This window comes from Vipera ursinii (genome assembly GCF_947247035.1).
Source record: "Vipera ursinii genome assembly, chromosome: 2".
In the NCBI taxonomy this organism is placed as follows: domain Eukaryota; kingdom Metazoa; phylum Chordata; class Lepidosauria; order Squamata; family Viperidae; genus Vipera; species Vipera ursinii.
Window position 1 is genome coordinate 224,349,928 of NC_139513.1, and position 20,930 is coordinate 224,370,857.

The window sequence follows — 20,930 nt, forward strand, 5'->3', positions numbered from 1 at the left end:
CCTGAAGGCAGGACAAGAAGCAAAGGATGGAAACTAATCAAGGAGAGAAGCAACCTAGAACTAAGGAGAAATTTCCTGACAGTTAGAACAATTAATCAGTGGAACAACCTGCTTCCAGAAGCGGTGAATGCTCCAACACTGGAAGTTTTTAAGAAGAGACTGGCCAGCCATTTGTCTGAAATGGTATAGGGTTTCCTGCCTGAGCAAGGGGTTGGACTAGATGACCTCCAAGGTCCCTTCCAACCATCATCATTATTATTATTATTATTATATTATTATTATTATTATTATTAATAATAATAATAATAATAATAATAATAATAATAATAATAATAATGTTGTTGTTGTTATTATTGATGATCATCGCACAGTCAGCTAGATGTTCAGACTGGATTTGGCATTTTTGTCTACCTATCAAGTCCTTACCAAGGACCTGGGATAGGCAGATGTGGATGTTTGATGGTATTATAGATAAAAGTCACAGGATGGAAGCAGTTCCTAGTAAGGCCGCCTTTTGCAATTGACTTAATGGCGAATTTGTCAATGCCAATGGTGTTCAAGTGGTGCTCCAGTTGTTTGGGGATTGTTTTGGGATGATGATGATGATTAAAGTATAGAGTACATATTAGCTCCCTCGAGTGTCCTTTTGTTTCTCTATGTCAAATACTTTTCAACCACAGCAACTTTAAGATGGGCAGACTTTAACTCCCAGAATCCCCTAGCCCACATACTAGGTTGACACACCTCAAAGCTGCTGAAGTTGAGAAACACTGGGCTATGTACATAAATTATTGGAGGCAAAATATATTGTTATGGCCTGAGCAAAATTCAGTGTGCCAATTATAATTAGAAACTTTGGAGATTACAAATTAAAGATGTTAAAGACAGGGGTGTCAAACTGCCGGCCTGCGGGCCAGTTGCATCATACAGAGGCCACTCCCACCCCAGCTCCAACAATGCGAGAAAAGTCGTGATACATTGCGACACATCATGTGACGAGGCGAGTTTGGCACCCGTGTGTTAAGATAATCCTTACGTCATGCTTGGGAAATAAAACAAAATAAAGTTAGCAGTAACTAGTCTAGAGATGCAGGGTCAGACACAATTTAAGTATGTGTAATGAGTTAATTTTATAGTCTGATCCTCTTGTCCCCAACCTCATTCCACCAGGTGGCAAGGTTTGGAGGGGGAAAAAATGATCCACTTTTCTAATTCACTACTTAAGTAATGTTTGTAACATGTCCCATATGTTTTGGAATGAGCTGGAGAGAGGAATTTGGCATAACAGATCAAATGCTTTTTATACTTATTATTATCTGCCAAATGTCCCTTTAAAAAAAAACCCTGAGAAAACCTTCTATAAAAATGCTTTGGAACAAAGCAAGTGGGTAACAGGAGATTTCTTTAAAAGTCTTTTGGCAACAACTGAATTCTATACTTGCCTTCTTTCTTCTTCTCCTCTTCTTTTTTTCTTTGGCAGCTTGTGCTTGCTTGTGTTCCCACACCAAATTTGTCAAATTGGCCACATATTCATCAGTTTGCTGCAGCAGATAGGCTAGACGCCTGTCTTTTTTCTGATCAATGAGTTTGCGGTAGCCTTCTTCATCTTCAGCCTAGTGGCATGAGCAAATGAAAATTCAAGTAACGTCAAAGCTTGCTGCCTGACCACCATAGAGCAGTTCAAAGGGAAGGGAGCAGTTTGCATGTTTTAGTTTAAATCAGGCTTGTCCAACCTGTGGCCTATCGGGCACATGTGGTCATGAATAGCTAGTATTGCAGCCCCACAAGGTTGTACAAAAATATCTTTTAAAATGAAGTTTGTTGTTTATATACATATATTAATTATATATTTTATGTGCGGTCCAAGACAATTCCTCTTCACTCAAAGTGGCCCTGGCAAGCCAAAAAGCTGGACCCCCCAATGGTTTCGATGGCAGTGGGAAATGCAGTTACAAATCAGATCTACAAATTAAACTGTAATTCCTAATCTACTGGTGACATATCAACTGATCACATCTATTGTTATTTAAAACACACAAGATGGTGATGATTCTCAAAGCACCAGTGGAGAGTTTAGTGAGTCGTTTATTTTCTACTGTTCTTTTAGGGAAAAGATGGGCAATATGAGGGCATCCAAATGTTTATGAACTTCATCTTCCACAATTTCTAGCAGTAATCAAACCAAGCTTTGATTTGGGATTTGCAGTTTTAATAATATTTGGAGAGAATAAACATACCAGGTAAAACTGTCGATATATTTCTTTCCCCTTACGGTGTGGAGTTTACAATAAAATCTTGATTTGGGTTGAAAATTAAATTAAACACATGCCATTGATAGCAATGACCTTCCAATGCTTATTGTGATCAAACTACTGTTTTGATATACCACTTTTTCAAAACATGCCTGAGAGAAGAAAACAACTGAAACATTTAATTTTTAGTATGATTCAAATGTATCTGAAAGGGAAGGAAAATAATATAGTTTGAAGAATTTGAAAGAAAGGCTGTGGTATGACAAAAAAATTCTACTGAGCAACTTTCAATGTCTAAAAATGAAATATTATTTAAAATATCAAATTATCATCTCAGTATGTCTGGGCACTAGGTTCAGATAACTGTATAAGAAGCATTTCCCCATTTGTTTTCTTCATGTAATCCAACGTAACAAGGGAAATGTGTTGGGAGGGGGACACAGGATTCCACTAAGAAAGTTGTCTTTGGGATACACTCCTTTGAAGCTTTCTTTGATAACTCGAAGGCATGTGAATACACTTTTATTGCCAGGCGTTTTAATGTACATTGGAATTGTCATGAATTGCTGCACCTATGTTCATGTTATTTATTTATTTATTTTGAGGCCATCCTCCACAAAAATTAACTTGCCTCTAAATGCAGGCGTATCTCTTCCTTAACTCCCGTAATTTTGATTGAAATACTTAAAGGAATTCTAAAGAAACAGGCTTAATATAACTTTTCCTTTAAGCTTCTCTTCTGAGCCCCAAAACAAGACTAATTTTGCCAGTCTCCATAACTGATTACATCACACCTTACCATCAGCCTTCTCATTCGTTCTTTCTCAATCCTCTCTGTTTCTTTCTTCTGTTCGCGTTCTGTGTTGGCATGCCAAGTAGCCACAGCTTTGGAAAGCTTCTGAATTTTTCCAGCCACTGACCGATGGTATTCTTTAAAATCTTTAGCATGTTGTAAAATGCTATTGAGATATTCCTGTTAAAACAAAAGTAGTAACTGTCAACTGAGGGCAAGGGACCAACAAAAGCAGAAGCACTTAACTCAAGTACATGAAACCAATATTTTTTTAATTCAATGCAGAACAGCAGTAGGTAGCAAGCAGCATTCTATATGAGGACAGACTGCTATCAGTCCTCAATATCGACCAGACTGGTTATGTCTGATGGAATTTGGAGTACTATGCTGTTTCTGATCTTGAGAATTTAAAGACAAATGGCTACCTATGGTTTCTCAGAAGTATGTTGCTGGTTGCACTCCAAACATTCCTCAACATAGAACTAACAAAGAAAGTAGGGGGAATAAAGCTAAATTTAACTTAACTGTACTAAACTCAATAGGATTACAACTCAGGTATTTAGTAATATTCCCCTTTTAGTTTTAGCAAAATAATTTGGAATGTATTTGAAGGCTTGGGGTTGAACATATATAATCTTGAGGATGTATGCTGCAAAAAAAAATAAAAAATTAAAAAAAATAGCAAGTTTAGGAAGACAATAAGCTAGGATGGATACTCAAAACATATGAAGGCTAAATATACATGTCTGTTCAAAAGAAAGCCCCCTGAATGCAGGAATGCAGTTTAAGTAAATCTGGAATAACTGCTGAATTGCCTAATTTGCCTACAGAAAGCTCACTGTAGTTTATATTTTAACAGGACCGTCAAAGATCACAATCTGCTGTTGAATCATCTGTTCGGTTTAGTGGCTAAAGGCAGTGGGATAGAAACTGGAGAAGTGTGAATTCTAGTCCTGCCTTAGGCACAAAGCCAGCTAGGTTATTTCTAAGCCAATCTCTCTCTCTCTCTCTCTTAGCCGCTAGGATGCAAAAATGGCAAATCACTTCCGAAAGTCTTGCCAAGAAAACTCCAGAGACTATCTAATCAGTTGTCAGAAGTCAAGACTGACTTGAAAGGCTTGATGCATATGTGTACATACATATTGGCTCATGGCAATCTTTAGGTTTCTGATGCAGTCTTTTAGAATTACCATATTTAGTTTGCAAAAATCCAGATAATCACCACCTGCCAGCAAAGAGAGGCAACAAACTCCAATTCTTTGCTGCCATTTAGTGGTCATTTCAATTGATGTAGCCCAGTTATGGCAACCTTAATGCAACTTTACCTCCCTATTTTCCTGCCTCTCTTGATATATAGTTATTTCAGCAGCTGCCAGTTTCTTGAAAGGCAATTTTTTGAAAGCAGACACTAGATTTTTCTTACTGCAGAAGCTAAAGTATCTGACCCCTCTGGCTTCTGTACTGAGCAGGTTCTATGGTAACTATTTCTTGAGAAACAGGGCTTTAAAAAAAGTCTCTTTCTTCAAAGGCCAGTGGCTTTTGAACCTTTTTAATACAAAAGCTACAAGTCATGATATTCTGCAATTGGATCTGGTATATCCTGGGTAATAGTTAATAGGCTGTAGCCATGATGAGGAGAGATGTTCTCTCTGGTGAAGGACAAGGAAGACGCTCTAGGGCAGCCCGTGGGCTGGTTGCATCATGCGGAGGCCGCGTCCACCCCAGCTCCAACAATGCGAAGTCACGATATGTCGCGACATGTCACGTGACGAGTTTGACACCCGTGCCCTAGGGGGATATAAATCTCTCTCTCTCTCTCTCTCTCTCTCTCTCTCTCTCTCTCTCTGTGTGTGTGTGTGTGTGTGTATACAGAAAATCAAGTATTTCTCACAGAAAAGTATTGCAGGAACACATGTTTTGCTATACACAGGTTTATTCCCTTTGTGTGTATTGGAACACAACAAAAAAAGGGAGGAAAAAAAGCAAATTGGACATAATGTCAAACAAAATTCCAAAAATGGGCCGGACAAAATTATTGGCACCCTTAACTTAATATTTGGTTGCACACCCTTTGGAAAAAATAACTGAAATCAGTCGCTTCCTATAACCATCAATAAGCTTCTTACACCTCTCACCCGGAATTTTGGACCACTCTTCCTTTGCAAACTGCTCCAGCTCTTTCTTATTGGAAGGGCGCCTTTTCCAACAGCAATTTTAAGATCTCTCCACAGGTGTTCAATGGGATTCAGATCTGGACTCATTGCTGGCCACTTCAGAACTCTCCAGCACTTTCTTGCCATCCATTTCTGGGTGCTTTTTGACGTATGTTTGGGGTCATTGTCCTGCTGGAAGACCCAAGATCTCGGACGCAAACCCAGCTTTCTGACACTGGGCTCTACAGTGCAACCCAAAATCCTTTGGTAATCCTCAGATTTCATGATGCCTTGCACACATTCAAGGCACCCAGTGCCAGAGGCAGCAAAACAACCCCAAAACATCATTGAACCTCCACCATATTTCACTGTAGGTACTGTTCTTTTCTTTGTAGGCCTCATTTCATTTTCGGTAAACAGTAGAATGATGTGCTTTACCAAAAAGCTCTAGCTTGGTCTCATCTGTCCACAAGACGTTTTCCCAGAAGGATTTTGACTTACTCAAGTACATTTTGGCAAACTGTAATCTTGCTTTTTTATGTCTCTGTGTCAGCAGTGGGGTCCTCCTGGGTCTCCTGCCATAGCGTTTCATTTCATTTAAATGTCGACGGATAGTTTGCGCTGACACTGATGCTCCCTGAGCCTGCAGGACAGCTTGCATTCCTTTGGAACTTGTTTGGGGCTGCTTATCCACCATCCGGACTATCCTGCATTGCAACCTTTCATCAATTTTTCTCTTCTGTCCACGACCAGGGAGATTCGCTACAGTGCCATGGGTTGCAAACTTCTTGATAATGTTGCGCACTGTGGACAAAGGCAAATCTAGATCTCTGGAGATGGACTTGTAACCTTGAGATTGTTGATATTTGTCCACAATTTTGGTTCTCAAGTCCTCAGACAGTTCTCTTCTCCTCTTTCTGTTATCCATGCTTAGCGTGGCACACACAGACACACAATGCAAAGACTAAGTGAACTTCTCTCCTTTTTATCTGCTTTCAGGTGTGATTTTTATATTGCCCACACCTTTTACTTGCCCCAGGTGAGTTTAAAGGAGCATCACGTGCTTGAAACAATCTTGTTTACCCACAATTTTGAAAGGGTGCCAATAATTTTGTCTGGCCCATTTTTGGAGTTTTGTTTGACATTATGTCCAATTTGCTTTTTTTCCTCCCTTTTTTGTTGTGTTCCAATACACACAAAGGGAATAAACCTGTGTATAGCAATGACCAAAGATCCACATACAAACACCCGCGAAAACCTCAGAAAACACACACACACACACACACACACACATATGTGTGTGTGTGTGTGTGTGTGTGTGTGTGTGTGTGTGTGTGTTTTCTGAGGTTTTCGCGGGTGTTTGTATGTGGATCTTTGGTCATTCGGGTTTTTCCCCGCGTAGAATTGAAAGGGGGTGGCAGTTTAAAAAAGAGGAACAAACAGCCACCACCTCATGCTTCTCCCAGAAGAAGGAAGCTGAAGCCACCAGCCTGAAGATGACGGATGGGATTCCGTCGAAACGTTGCTCCTACACCTTCAATTCTAGGATGTTTTTTCTAATCCAGCTCAAAAACATTGTTAAGAACTACTTTTAGTCATTGTTTCTGGAGTTATAATTCTCAGTGAGGATCTCAAAGTTCAATTCAGACATATCTAAAATGCAGAAGAGGAAACCTCCCTGTTGAAATCCTCCGATGGACACAAGCTATTTAGCATTTGTGAGATCGACTATGGATTGATTATTTCAGAAAGAGGACATAGCTTGTGTAAAAAAAATCCAAAGTTCAGTTCCTGATATTTTCATTTTTTAAAAAAAAAAAAAATCACGCAACAGGTAACGCCTATTAACATGCCAACCAATGGAAACAATATTTATTAATTCCATTAGATATATTTCTACATCATAATTTCTCATTACAAAAACTACACCAAATATTGGATCCACCAAAAAGAACCAGAAGTATAAAGCAGCCTCATTTCCTGAAATGTGTATCAGGACAAGCCTCAACTCAGCAGCAGAGTTACCTGCTCTACCTGAAGAACATTTCCAATCCAATCTCTGATACTTTCTAGTAGATTTGGGAGAGACTGAAATCGTAGAGATTCCATTCCTGCCAGATCCAGAAGTACTGAGCTTCTGCATTGTATTAGTTTGTTACATATCAATAACCAGAAGAAAAAAAAAAACACGGAACATCGCACTGTGCCATTTGGATCCAAGGAAGACTAATTTTTAACACGATTTACATCAGTGAAGTGTGACGGTGGGAACAAATGTGAACTTTCTCAAAAAAGCTGACAGATTTTCAACAATCAGGAATGCGTTTCAGCGCAGCAATATATGCGGGGAGACTCTGGCAAAATGACAAAAACAGTGTTGTGCCAATGCTCCGCCCCTTTTGTATGTGCCCTGCGTTCTCACATGCGTGGATGAATGGGACGGAGCTCGTCTCACAATGGCACAACATCCATTTTGATGAAAGTGCTGGATATCCTGCGGACTCCTCTGTGTCAGCAAATTCTAACCCTTTCAGATTTTTTTCCCAACTTATGTGTTGAGCTGCCAATTCATTGTGTCTCTTTCTCATTATGCTAATACACGAGACACAAAAGAAGCAGCTGGATCTTCCTCCAATCTCTGCATGGCCATTCACTGACAAATGGACTGCAGAGTAATGAGAGCCAAGCCAGCATATCCAGCAAGATACCAAAAAAAAAAAAAAGCAATGAGTGGACCCTTGGCAGGTTATTCAACCCACTTGCAGTGGGCAAAAACAAACGAACATACAAACTGAACAATCCCAAAGTCACTGAAGAGTAAAATACCTGGTGCTTCTGCCTACGCTTTCTCTCCTGCTCTATTTTCTGTTGCTTCTCAAGTTTCTCAGTCATTCGGGCTTCCCTCAGAGTCTGCCGCTTGCTGCGTTTGTATGCCTTAGAGTTCAGAGCGGTCTCCAAAGTTGTGTCGCGACGCATGCACGCCACTACTTCTTGTCGCAGCTGTGAAGCAGAAGAGACAGCATTTTAAAAGGAAATCGTGTCTCAGCAGAGAAATTGCACTGATAGGAAAAAAAAACAGAAAGAATTTATTACGGGCATTGCTGTTTAATTACTTTTTAATTTTTGTATCTTGCTTTTTATTATGTATTGCCCTGTTCACCGCCCTGAGTCCTTCGGGAGAAGGGCAGTATACAAATTAAATCAATCAATCAATCAATCAATCAATAATGAAGCGTTCTTTCCTTTTCCTTCTGGATGTCTAATATAATTGCGACGGGACTTCCAGATTCTAATCTAAGTTTCTCAATCAAGCGAGTTAATTTGAATTTGAGAAATCTACCAGGTAGTGCTTAAGTTTTAAAAGAAAAGAGGCTTTATCTATTCAGTCCTGGCATTTACATCAAAAGGGGAGCTATAGAGTCAAATTAATTTCCTGTCTGATTTTAGTTTCATAGACGGCTAGGTATGTATTTATTGTTCTGTTTTTCTTTTTAAGTTTTAACTCCACTGTTGTTTGTTGTGATCGGGTTCACAACAAAAAAAAAGAGAAGTCAATAAAACTATTCTCAGCATGAGGTCCATATTGTATAGCAGGTGGAATGCTAAGTCATTAAACTATAATAATTGAAAAATAAAAATAGTAAACGTGGAAAGAACATTCTCCTTAAACTTAACCTATTTTATGACAGTAAAATAAGATAAATTGTGCCAAATGTTACAGGAAGTGCTGCTGGTGCGAAGACAAGCATGCACAGAAATATACACAAAGAAAAAAAAACTTCTGACCCTGGAAGATCCTGTAACTGCTGATGATAAATCTGTCACTTTGTTTCCAAATTGTTCCTTGTTTCATAATCAGCTTGCAACTTTTTTCAAAAGTATATGTTTTGTTTGATAGACACACACACACACACACAACTGCACACACACAAAATTAACATACATTTCCTAATGTATGATTTTACATGAATTTTTGCCTAATAAATTTGTTTTTGCATTTTTTTTACATATGTTAATGCTTTTCGTACATTAAGATACTTTGGTGTCATATTCTGTTCCATGCACATTGCAAGGAAAGCTTATCCCAAGGACATGACCAGGATATTTCTGTTTTTCTTCCATGGAAATGAAAACTCACTTGTTTCTAAACCCTTGCAGGACAGGGAATTATGTGGGAGACAAAAGAGGCACTGGAATATACCACTCCATACTGCTTTACAGAACTCTCTCCGTGATTTACAGTGTCAGCGAATTTCCCCCAACAATCTGGGCCCTCATTTTATCCATCTCAGAAGGATAGAAGGCTGAGTTGGTCAGAATCGAACTCCTGGCTGTGGGCAGAGTTACCTGCAATCCTGCATTCTAACCACTGCGCCACGACAGCATCATCTTCAGCTGCTGTGCTTCTCTTCTATAGACTGAGCTCACACGAGACATGTAAAAATCATTGGTACGCCAGTTTAGCTTTAAAATAGAATGACTGAAATATAAAGGCCTAAGTATCTAATCACAAACAAATATATATTTTTCCCCCAGTTAATTACCTGGCGTTGGAAATTCAGTAGCCTAAGCGCTTTCAGCTCCACTGTGGCTTTAGTCCTCAGATCTGGAGGTAAAGAACCAGGCAAATTTTCTAATTCCTGAATTCTGTGTGCAATTCGAGCCTGAAGCCTATGTAGGTAAGGATATAAGACAGAAAATTAAAAAATAAATAAATGAACTTGTCAGTTCCAAGTCTCTTTCACTATCTCCTGGCCTCTCGAGATTGCTTTACACATGGATTATTGACAGCAAATCCTTTTGAACTCAGTAGAGCCTATGCTTTAAAACAAATAAAAGTGAACTGGGTCATAGTTTTTTACTACTGAATAACAACACACACAGACACACACACGTTGCACAAACATTTCATGCAAAGGAATTTTCAAATGCTGTTGTTGTCCAGCCCCACATAGCTGGCCAATTCAAGAATGGAGAACCATTCAGATTTCAAAAAAAAACTTCCTTGGAAGGTTAAAAACTGTAAAAGTTATCAGGTAGACTTTTAACAAGCCACTTAAGGTGGAGTCTCTTTCCAACACTTCCTTCCCATGCCCCTACTCTAATAACCCTGCTCTTCTCTCTCCTTCTTCAGTATCAAGACATGCAGCCAAACCCCTTATCAATGGCCAGAATTCCTGGGAACAAGGACATCATATCTATATCAGTGGTGGCTGGATCAGTTGCAAAAGCTGTTTTTAATGTCTGCGTGAAATGTAAAAACAACTTGAACTACCGTAATGACTATTTTAAGGCTACTGGACCATGCAGCATGTAATATAGATAATCAAAGAATGAAAATGCAGGAACCCATAGTTTTGATATAAACACAAAGAAACTCAAAACTAGGTCTCCTGGCCTTTGTTGTTTCACAAAGATCTTCTATTAAGAAATGTTAGAGCAGCTGATCTATACGATCACACTTCTAACACACTGAGCTAGAGCAGATGAAGTGACGTTTATCTGTTATCTAGCACTGACAAATCAAGCATTCAGCATCCAGAAAAAGTTCTCCCTATTCACAGAATCCTTTTTTTCAGCTATTCTTGGCAGCAGTTAAGCAGTTCAACACCATCATCCTTGGTTAAATGTAATGTTCAGCCTACAATCTGAAAGCTATTTCAAATGGTGCACTGAGATTCTAATTAAACAGGGAGCAACTAACCCTCAACTGTGGTTAAGATCTTTGCTAAAAGATTCTTTAACTGTGTTAGCGAAGATGCAAAATTAACAAGTAACTATAGTGAGGAAGTACACATCTTTCAGGATAATTTCTAGGCAACTAAAATGGTGTTACAGCTTCAATGGCTCATTTGTCTTAATAAGTGCTATCAAAATAAAGAACATGTTTTTAAACTAGCTGAAGCATGTGCATTGAAAGAAGCTACCAACGATACCAAATTACCAGCACTGCCATTAATTTGAAACCAACTTTAAAATCTGTAGTTCTTACTTAGCCATTCCAAAAAATAATTATGAGATTTAAAAGGAAGAGGCTCAGAGTCACTTTTATTTAATTACTATGGCATTGCATCATACATGGAATTATAATTTATGTGGCATCTTGGAATACTTTATGGCAAACTACTTTGTCCTAAAATGTAGGTATCAAATACTTATATCATCTTCATTGCCTAATCTTTAAAACAGATGGGGGAATAAGGCTATTTTTATCTTCTGAGGAAAATATTAAAAGCCATTAAGTCCTAAAATCTAGACAAAGAGGAAAGCAGTTTGCTGAAGCCGCCAGTTAAAGAGCTTTGGGGCTTTAAGCTAACCCTGTCCAAAATTTGTTTAATTAATCTCCACAGTGTAGTTATTTGTCTTTTTCCAAGCAGAATGAGAATTCTTAAAGGAATGATAAAGATCTTCTTGCAAAAGGGCACCATACCCTTGAACCAACTGAGCTTAATTACAGATGTTATTGGATTCTAGAGTAGGTGCCACACTGCAGAATTGATACCCAAGGAGCAAGAGAGGCAATACAAGAAATCCATTTGATATAATCCACTCTGCTCATCATTTCAGGAGAATACCATATGTAATATTTTTTACGAGTAGTACAGGAGAAAAGAAGCTTTGCTCATAGTGGAATGACAATAACTTACACTGTACATTATTCATTTCAGAAGAATTGATTAAGATTCGAGAAGAACAAGTACTTTGTTTTCTTAAGTGTTAACAGGGCTGTTTAAGAACTTGTGCATAAATTTTTCACACTGGCCCAGCTTTTAGAAATAGCAAAATAAATCAAGTTGTTATCAACATATTAAATATATGAAGGCTTTATTGGTATTTATTTCACAATAAAGGGATAACACTTAAGAAGACTATAGCTTCATCGTAAACCTCTGTATGTTAAGCACAATGAAGCTGACAGAGACATCATACTGCAATTTGACCTGCGGGAGATGCAAAAAAAGCGTATGAAATATTAAGCAACATCAAATGCACAGGGTGACTTTTGAGAATATGAAAATTTATTTTTCTACGTTTTTCTGTTTTCATCAGACTTAAGAAGGGTGAATAGAAATTAGAATAGAATTATTTGAAGGGCAGCAACGATGATCAGAAAATAAATTTTGTGAAAAGAGACTGAAGGAGCTGGGTATATTTAGCTCTGAGGAAAAAACTGGAGTTGGGGTGATATGATAGCATTCTTCAAACACCTGAAAGAATGTCACACTTGAAGAAGGTCAAGACCTGTTCTCTCTTGTTCAGAAGTGTGGGACAGGGAATAATGGATTGAAAGTTACAGGAAGGCAGATTCTAATGATGGGTTAGGGGAAAAAAATCTTTCTGACAATAGGAGTACTATGACAGTAGAACCAATTATCCAGGGAGGAAATGGCCTTGCCTTCATTGCATGCCTGTAAGTAGAAGCTATCTGGGATACTTTAGTTTGGATTCCCCCACTGAATATGGAGTTGGATTCAATAGGCCAAATGGCTCTTTAACCTATATAATTTATGATTTGAAGACATTTTTGAAACATCAAAGTTTGCCCAACCAAAATCGACTCTTATTGGGACTTATTCCCATTTTAATCTCACTTAAATGGAATTCCCTTCTCTCATTACTAAAATACAAAGTTCCAGATTTTTCTGTTTTTGTTTTAGAGGGTTTTTTTGGCTTTAGAGCAGGGGTAGGCAACCTTGGCTCTTTTATGACTCGTGGACTTCAACTCCCATAATTCCTGAGCCAGCCAGCCATGCTGAGGGAAAAGGGAGAGGTTTCCAAGCTGAGCCATGCTGGCTCAGGAATTCTGGGAGTTGAAGTCTACAAGTCATAAAAGAGCCAAGGTTGCCTACCCCTGCTTTAGAGTAAAACTGTTTTTGGTGTAAAGCTTGGCAAATAAAAAAAGGTCCTCTACAGAATCAGAAACACACACATGTCAATATTTATACAACATGCACATAAACCAAATTTGCACAACCCTTGAGCCACCAGGATCAAACAAAGCTGGCTTGAACTAAAGAAAAAAAAGTAAAAGGAAAGAGCTGCTCAATCAATGAGTTGTATCATTTAGGAAAATTACAAATTATATAAACTGGATGGCAAACCAATTTTGAACTTGAAAATGGATAAAGAATCTCCCATACTAGGCTACAGAATAGAAGTCGCTTTGTTTAAAAGGAAAATGAGTACTCTTATGTAAAGAGAGATCTATTTTTTTCCCTATTAATCCTTCCAAATAATTTTTTCATGCTTCATTTTGTCTTTTTAGAGTGCTCAATTCATAAAAAAACATTTTCAGGGACATAACTAACTGCAATAGAAAAAATAGAAGAGGTACCGAGTAGCACAATTTTATGATTTCACATACATTTTTTACAGTAATTGATTTTACTTAAACCTGTTTGAAAAACTAATTTTTAAAAAAAGCTATCAGAATTTTGAAGATTTCTGTTTAAATCCAAATTCCAATCCCAAATGGATTGGTAATTGTTGAGTCTAGCCTATTTTCTTCCAGGACTGATATGAGGATACAATGAGATGAATAACCATACACATTGCTGCAGACTTGAAGGAAGGTCAGAGTAAGAAACAAATGTAATACATAAAGCAGTACTTTTTTAAAAAAAAATACCACACTTTTATAGATATATTAATCCTGATAAATTATTGCTGAATATCCAACAGCAATAAAGGCAATTTATAATGGAGGAATTGAATGTGTTCTTAGGAGCTACTCCTAAAATTAAAAGGTAATGCTCCTAATTTAAAGAATGCCCCCAATTTTGTAAACTATTGATACTAGATTTTTGTGGGGCAAATATATAGTTTTATATTGCGTGAAATGAAGGTTTTGTGATGACCAGTCAGTGGATTGATTTTATATTAGGGGGACCAACGTCAAACCTTGCATTCAGCTGATGCTTGGAAGCTGCAAATTTCCTATAACAAACTTTTGTAGTTATGCCCATAAAATTTCCTCTAGGTCTGAAATGTTTACAATAGGATGGCAAAGGCTAGGGATTTAACAATTTGATTCAGCCTTCCCATGCCCTTAGTTCCTCAGCCTGACTTCTGAGCTGATCTTCAGTCTTTTTCCGGAAAATATAATAATTGTTATGAAGTTTTAATTTTAAAATTGGAAATGACAATAAAAATCATAACTCACATAGCAAGCTAATCTGAAACACTCCCATTTTGGCTTTTACCTATATTCCCGTTCCTGAAGAATTTCAACAGGATCCAGCCCCTGAGGCTTTTGGATGGGGCTGATACGGTTCTGTTTTTGCTGCAGCTGAACAATAGGTGAAGGCTGACCAGCTGCAGGCTGTGGTACAGAAGGACCTGGCATTACAGCTGCAGGCTGGGTAGCAGCAGGCGCAGGTGATGGCCTTCCACTTGGAGGTGGCACAGCCAATTTTTGGGGTGTACTTGAGGCATTTATATCCACTCCTTGCCCTAGAAAATAAAAAGTGAGGTAGAAGAAATACTGGTTAAAATCTAAGTATCTTAATAGAAAATAATTTTGTTGAACATCTAGATCAAATGATATCAACTTTGAAAGTTCCACAGTATTTACGGGCCTTCACATGTATACACTAACAGAAGCACGAACAATTACTCGATCATAACACAATGTTTAGTTCTTATGCCTGAAATAAACATCCCACATGAAAGTAACATTTCTGAACTACTCTATGATCACAATCATTATCTTCACTTTGCTCTGCTTCTCAAGTTATGGTTTTGGTCTCTTAATTATCCCCATATTGATGTTGGTAAAACTGCATTAAAGGGGAAAAAAGGGGTCAAAGGAATAATGTTAAGAGGGATTTCAGATGCAAAACAACAAAAGTGGGTGGAGCACCTTTCATTCAAGGCAGACAAATTATTTTTCAATGAAGATCCTGGAAATATATCAGAAAAAAAGTGAATAGGCTTTGAAACTCTGCATCTGTTGTTCACACATCTGATAAAACAATGCAAATATTTTTTTGCCTGGGATTCCAGAAACTGAGCAAGTGTGATTTTCTAAATGTTATTGAGCAAGAACGCAGTGAAGAGTCTTTCATATTCTAAAAAGAAAGGCAGCAGTAGAATAGGTAACGTGGAAGCTATTAAAAACAAGCTGGGAAGAAAAAAAATGTAAGGGAAAAAAATATTTTTCAGAGATTATTGTCACCTTAGAGCAGACATGTCAAACACAAGGCCCAGGGGCCAGATCTGGCCCGCGAAGTGGTTTCATGTGGCCCGCGAAGCCATCCTGGAAACAGTGAGGGAACGGCCCCCACGGCCTTGGCCCTGGCTCAGAGACCCTCCTTCTGCCAGAGACCCTCAGATCTGTCCCATTCCTGCCCAGGCCCCCATAGGCACCCTTGATGCGAATGATGTAGAGTTGGCCATGCCCACCCAGTAGGCCATATGCACTCTAGCCACGCCCACCCAGTAGGCCACGCCCACCCTGGCCATACCCACCCGGCCCCCTGAGGGCAATAGCAATGAAATTGAGTTTGACACCCCTGCCTTACAGTCTTGTCGAAATCTTAGATCAGTATCTCCGGAAGCAGAATATTGTGATGACTCCTTGAAATGAAAGCTTCTTCTTTTCCACTAGAATTATTATTCAACCTCTTGTGGGCATAGCATAGAACATAGAATAATAGGATTGGAAGGGAACTTGAAGGTTTCCTAATCCAAGTCCCTACTCAATCAGCAGACCCTATGCCAGGGGTAGGCAACCTTGGCTCTTTTATGACTCGTGGACTTCAACTCCTAGAATTCCTGAGCCAGCATGGCTCAGCTTGGAAACCTCTCCCTTTCCCCTCAGCATGGCTGGCTCAGGAATTCTGGGAGTTGAAGTCCACGAGTCATAAAAGAGCCAAGGTTGCCTACCCCTGCCCTATGCTATTCTGGACAAATGGCTGTCTGGTCTTGATAACTTCCAGCGATGGAGCACCAGCAACCTCTGAAGGTAAGCCATTCTGCAGATTAATTATTCTCAAGTGCCAGAACATTTCTCCTTAGCTCTAGGTTGGATCCCTCTTTAATCATTTCCCACCCATTACTTCTTATTCTCCCCTCAGGTGCTTTGGGGAATAGGTTGACTCCTTCTTCTCTTTGACTGCCTTTGTTAAACAGGTGTTCACAAGAAGAAACTTCTGTCTGTTGGAGATACTCCACAAAAGGAGCTTCGGGAGGAGAAAAAAGGGGGGGGAAAGAGCACTAAAACGCATCATGGTTATCTCTGGTCTCTTTTACCTGGGGAGAAAAGAGCATTCGCTACCTGCTATTGTGAAGATGAAGACAATATAGAAAAGAAAGAATTTGAAAAGACCTTCTTTGCTTCTTCTTTCCCCTTCTCTGCTTAAGAACACAACTATCGTGATTAACTGCACATGAGCTGCTGGTAGTTTTGGGTTATGGTACTGCAGTTTTACCTTCTGGCCAAGTCTTTGGAGCCATGGCAGCTGTGTGTCCTGGCATCCCTGAAGCAACTCCTTGTCCAGGAATGGGAAGAACTCCTGCAAGGAAAAATGCGCAATGACCTCTTATCAGAAGGTAACAAAAACCTTTATGCAAAACAGCCTCTGTGCCTTAGTGGTGACTTTCTGGAAATTCCTTCACATGTACTCTGTGTGTGTGTGTGCGTGTATGTGGGTATGTGTTGTTAATTAAACATTTAAATTTTACATTTCAGTAGAGGTTTTCAAATTAAAATGTAGTGATCTTCCCCCTTTTTTGCTCCATTTACCTAAGTAAAAGGTAAAGGTTCCCCCGCACATGCGTGCTAGTCGTTTCCGACTCTAGGGGCCGGTGCTCATCTCCGTTTCAAAGCCGAAGAGCCAGCGCTTGTCTGAGGACGTCTCCGTGGTCATGTGGCTGGCATGACTAGAAGCCAAAGGCGCACGGAACGCTGTTACCTTCCCACCGTAGTGGTCCCTATTTTTCTACTTGCATTTTTACGTGCTTTCGAACTGCTAGGTTGGCAGAAGCTGGGACAAGTAACAGGCGCTCACTCTGTTACGTGGCACTCGGGATTCGACCCGCCAAACTGCCGACCATTTGATCGACAAGCTCAGCGTCCTAACCCACTGAAAATTAAACATATACAAGGAAATAGACCACAATTTTTATTTGAGGGCAAACGGCTTTATTTAATTTCAGGGATGCCTATGGAATTCAATAGAAGCTCTGTTTCTTTCTTTCCCTGCTCTGAGGTAAATGTATAGAAAATCTCTCGCCAGGACATTACAGGAAATGCATATTCCACCATCCCATATATAGAAGTTGGATTTTCTTTTGTTTAAATTACTCAGGACCCCATAATGCTTCTGTTGTCTGTGCTACTCAGCCACATTGCTTCTGCACACATCTAGGCACTGAAGCAAAAGGCGGGGGGGGGGGGAGAACAGGACACTCCCTTTTACCCTTTTCCTCACAAGTCACTCTTTGAATTCCGATTTATACGTAATCAAGGAAATTTTGTCTTCAGTCTTGCGTAGGTACTATAATACAGAAGTTGGCAGTTTTACCGGATGCTCTGTAAAGAGTCTGTTGCTGCTGAATCCCAGGCAGCGACCTTTTCCCTTGTACAGCAAGCTGAATGTTTTCAGGGATTGGCTGTCCTCTAGCCAGCATTTTGTATGCTAAAATCTGAGCTCGGAGCTGATGCAGCTGAACAGGACTAAAAGGTGAAGGGCCTCTACTGGGTTGGCTCATCACTTGTGGCTCTCCAGGCATCATGGGTCCTGGCTGACTTGGTTGCATCTGGGGTGGAGTTGGACCTCCTCCAGACATTGGACTAGACACGTGCTCAGGTGCTCCCAGTGGAGACGGATGCGGAGACATATAACCTGTAGCCAAAAACAGAAGAACAAAAACAAAAAAACAAAAAAACCATAATTGTTTGGTTTCCAACTAATAAACCCTAACAACTGAGTACTTCCGGTATCTGCAATAATCATATTTTTGTATGCAAAAATTTTCTTCCAAAAGACATTCCTAATTCCCAAGGGGGAAAAAAGGAGTTATTAGGCTTTCCTTTAGGCACATTTAAACTGAGCTCTTATCTCAAATAATTTTGTTCTCCATGAAAAAAAGAAACCTCTATTAAAACCAAAGAGTGGTTAAAAAAAACAATAGAAAGAAGAATGAAGAGTTAATCCATGTCACATTATTTCTTCCGATTGAAATTCAGTTAGAAATGTCGCCCTTACAGATATAACTAGTTTGATTTTGTTTCAGGATGTATATCCTGCCTTTCTTATAAGTGACCTTTTAAGACAAATTACTAAATAAAACCAAATAAAAACCTACCAAATCAAATAAAAATGCTTTTAACACTCCTTGCATTAAGGTCTTATTACACATCTAAGGAACATAACATATTCAAGGATATACATATGTGCATACTTTAACATGTAGTTGTAGTGATCACTCTTCCACTATTCGTCAAATGAATAATAAATACATTAGGAAGAGGTTTTGATGTCTTGTGAAACTTACCAATTATAAATGTTAAGTAACTGAAATTTTAAACTAAATGCACACACACACACACACACACACACACACACACACACTTTTCTCTCTCATACACTAAGCATTTACCACTGAAGAATAGAAGCTGGAGCCACACAAAGCACAGACTGGGCATCAATGATTCTTTCAGAAGAGAAAGATAGCCATGGCATAAGAGCTGGGAGCTTAAATACGGTGCAAACACGATGGACAAGGGGAGAGTCACAAACCACCAAGTTCAGAAATGATTGATTACACAAAAATTGAAGCTGCAGGTGATTTAGCGAATTCTGTCTCTGAGAAAACCAAAACTTAAAAACAAGAAAATAAGGGAAATAACCAGAACATAAATCTTAAACTAAGGGGATTCTTCCCAGTGAGTGATAGTCAGAAATGCTCTAGGTATGGAAACGGACAGATACATGTTGTAAATATTATGGACTTTATTTGGGCCTGTGGGGAGGGGAACAAAACCCCCAACAAACAGTCCAAGAAAGCTAAGTAGAAAGTACTCTTGGACGTGTAAAGACCAGCAAATGACCCAATTTGAAACCAGAGTGATCTGGAAGCTGGCCACTGTGTGAAAAGTGCACATCAAGCAAGACTTAGGGATCTCAGTAATAACAGCAATAGCTCATGAGACACAGCTGAGGTCGAAAAGTAATGCACTGCTATAAAAAGCAGAGGCACACAGGAAGCTGACTGGAGGAAAAGAACCCATGTGCACATATCTACTCACCAGACTCCTCGATCAGTTTGGTCAGGATTCAGTGGGTCTACGAGTGAAAGTGGGTCTGTATGAATGTACTTAAGCAAAACCAGAGCCTGGTCCCTAGATAAAATTCCAGACAGCTGCCCTGAGCTAATAAAATAAACCTCAAGATACCCATTCCTGGCCATTCCTGAGCCATGCATAACAGCCTGTGAGGAGAACTGGTTATTTCCGCTCAAACAGTGAATGTTTACAACACAAGTGAAATGATATAACATGCCTTATCCCAGAAGTGGGCAACTATGGCCGTTTTATGACCGTGCTGGCTCAGGATTTCTGGGAATTGAAGTCCACAGGCCATAAAGGGGCCATAATTGCCCACCCCTGCCTTATCCAATACATGATCCTGCAAATAAATCCATCAATCTGTTTATTTTGCTAGGTTCCAGCTTCACCTCTCTCAGTCACTGCTTGAAATGTTACAAGATGCATTTTTTAAAATTTATTTTTATCCCACTTTTATAAATGACTCAACATACATACTCAAATGCTCCTTCCCCCTCCTCCACAGCAACAAGCCTGTAAGGCAAGTTGGGCTGAGAGGAGGCATCTAGCCCAAAGTCACCTAGCTGGTGTTCATGTCTAAGGTGGAACTAGAACTCATGGTCTCTCGGTTTTTAACCTTTGCGCCTTATCCACTAGATCCAACAGGTGCAAGAACAAAAAATGTGTACTGTAGAAAATGGCAGGCTGTGCTCAGCTGTGCCTATCCAAGGGCAGAACAATGTGGCCAAAGGTTCTCACTTCCCCCATATGTATTTGCCTCGGTTTCCAAGAATTCCCATTCCACCTTCCCATATTGTAGAACTTTCCAATCAGCCAGTCCATAATGTTTCTTCAGAAAGTTTCCACTTGCCATTTTATTCTAGATTTCCAGATGAGAAGTTGAAAGACAATTGCTATGTTTGTCTCCTACGGTTGTTGCAAAGTGAAGAGACATTCTATGCCTCAGAAATTATGACCATACATACAGTAATACAATCCTTTAACCAAGTATACATGTTGCATTGAAATTAACAGAACTTTCACATACACTAGTATTATGCAGAGCCACAAAGTTGTTACCAATTTGCAAACACTGGCAACTGTGAAAAACTCCTTAGTACTTCAGCCATGCAAGCAATTACCTACAATAGGCATATATCGTATAAATGTAATTATTTCTACTCAGCAGAGTAATTATGGGCTATATAGCAACACAGACACCAAAACTAAATACAATATTGTAATAACCTGCAAACATTTAACCCAATCACTTTAAAAACACTGTACTGAACTTCCAGAAAGTACAATAATGCACCCAAATATCTATTCTACAAATGGGGACGGGTTCTACTTCTACAATTGCAGTAATCTTCATTAGCTTTCATTTAACCGGTGCCTTCTCTGGGCAAAGGACTTCCCAGTCTAAAAATACCTAGCCAACCCAGTGGATATCAAATTGA

The 20,930-nt window shown here is 39.2% G+C and overlaps 1 protein-coding gene across 4 annotated transcripts in view; it reads right to left on the minus strand.

The window, feature by feature from the left end:
• The window catches only part of SMARCA2 (SWI/SNF related BAF chromatin remodeling complex subunit ATPase 2), a 131,688-nt gene that overhangs the window by 76,271 nt on the left and 34,487 nt on the right, over positions 1-20,930 (minus strand). For all 4 annotated transcript variants that reach the window (XM_083352521.1, XM_083352522.1, XM_083352523.1 and 1 more), the window contains 7 exons: positions 17,726-18,046; positions 16,631-16,714; positions 14,402-14,651; positions 9,743-9,869; positions 8,025-8,198; positions 3,052-3,225; positions 1,443-1,613 (listed from right to left, as the gene is read on the minus strand). In XM_083352521.1, coding sequence (XP_083208647.1) covers positions 1,443-1,613; positions 3,052-3,225; positions 8,025-8,198; positions 9,743-9,869; positions 14,402-14,651; positions 16,631-16,714; positions 17,726-18,046 — 1,301 coding nt within the window. The remainder of the gene's footprint in view (positions 1-1,442; positions 1,614-3,051; positions 3,226-8,024; positions 8,199-9,742; positions 9,870-14,401; positions 14,652-16,630; positions 16,715-17,725; positions 18,047-20,930) is intronic.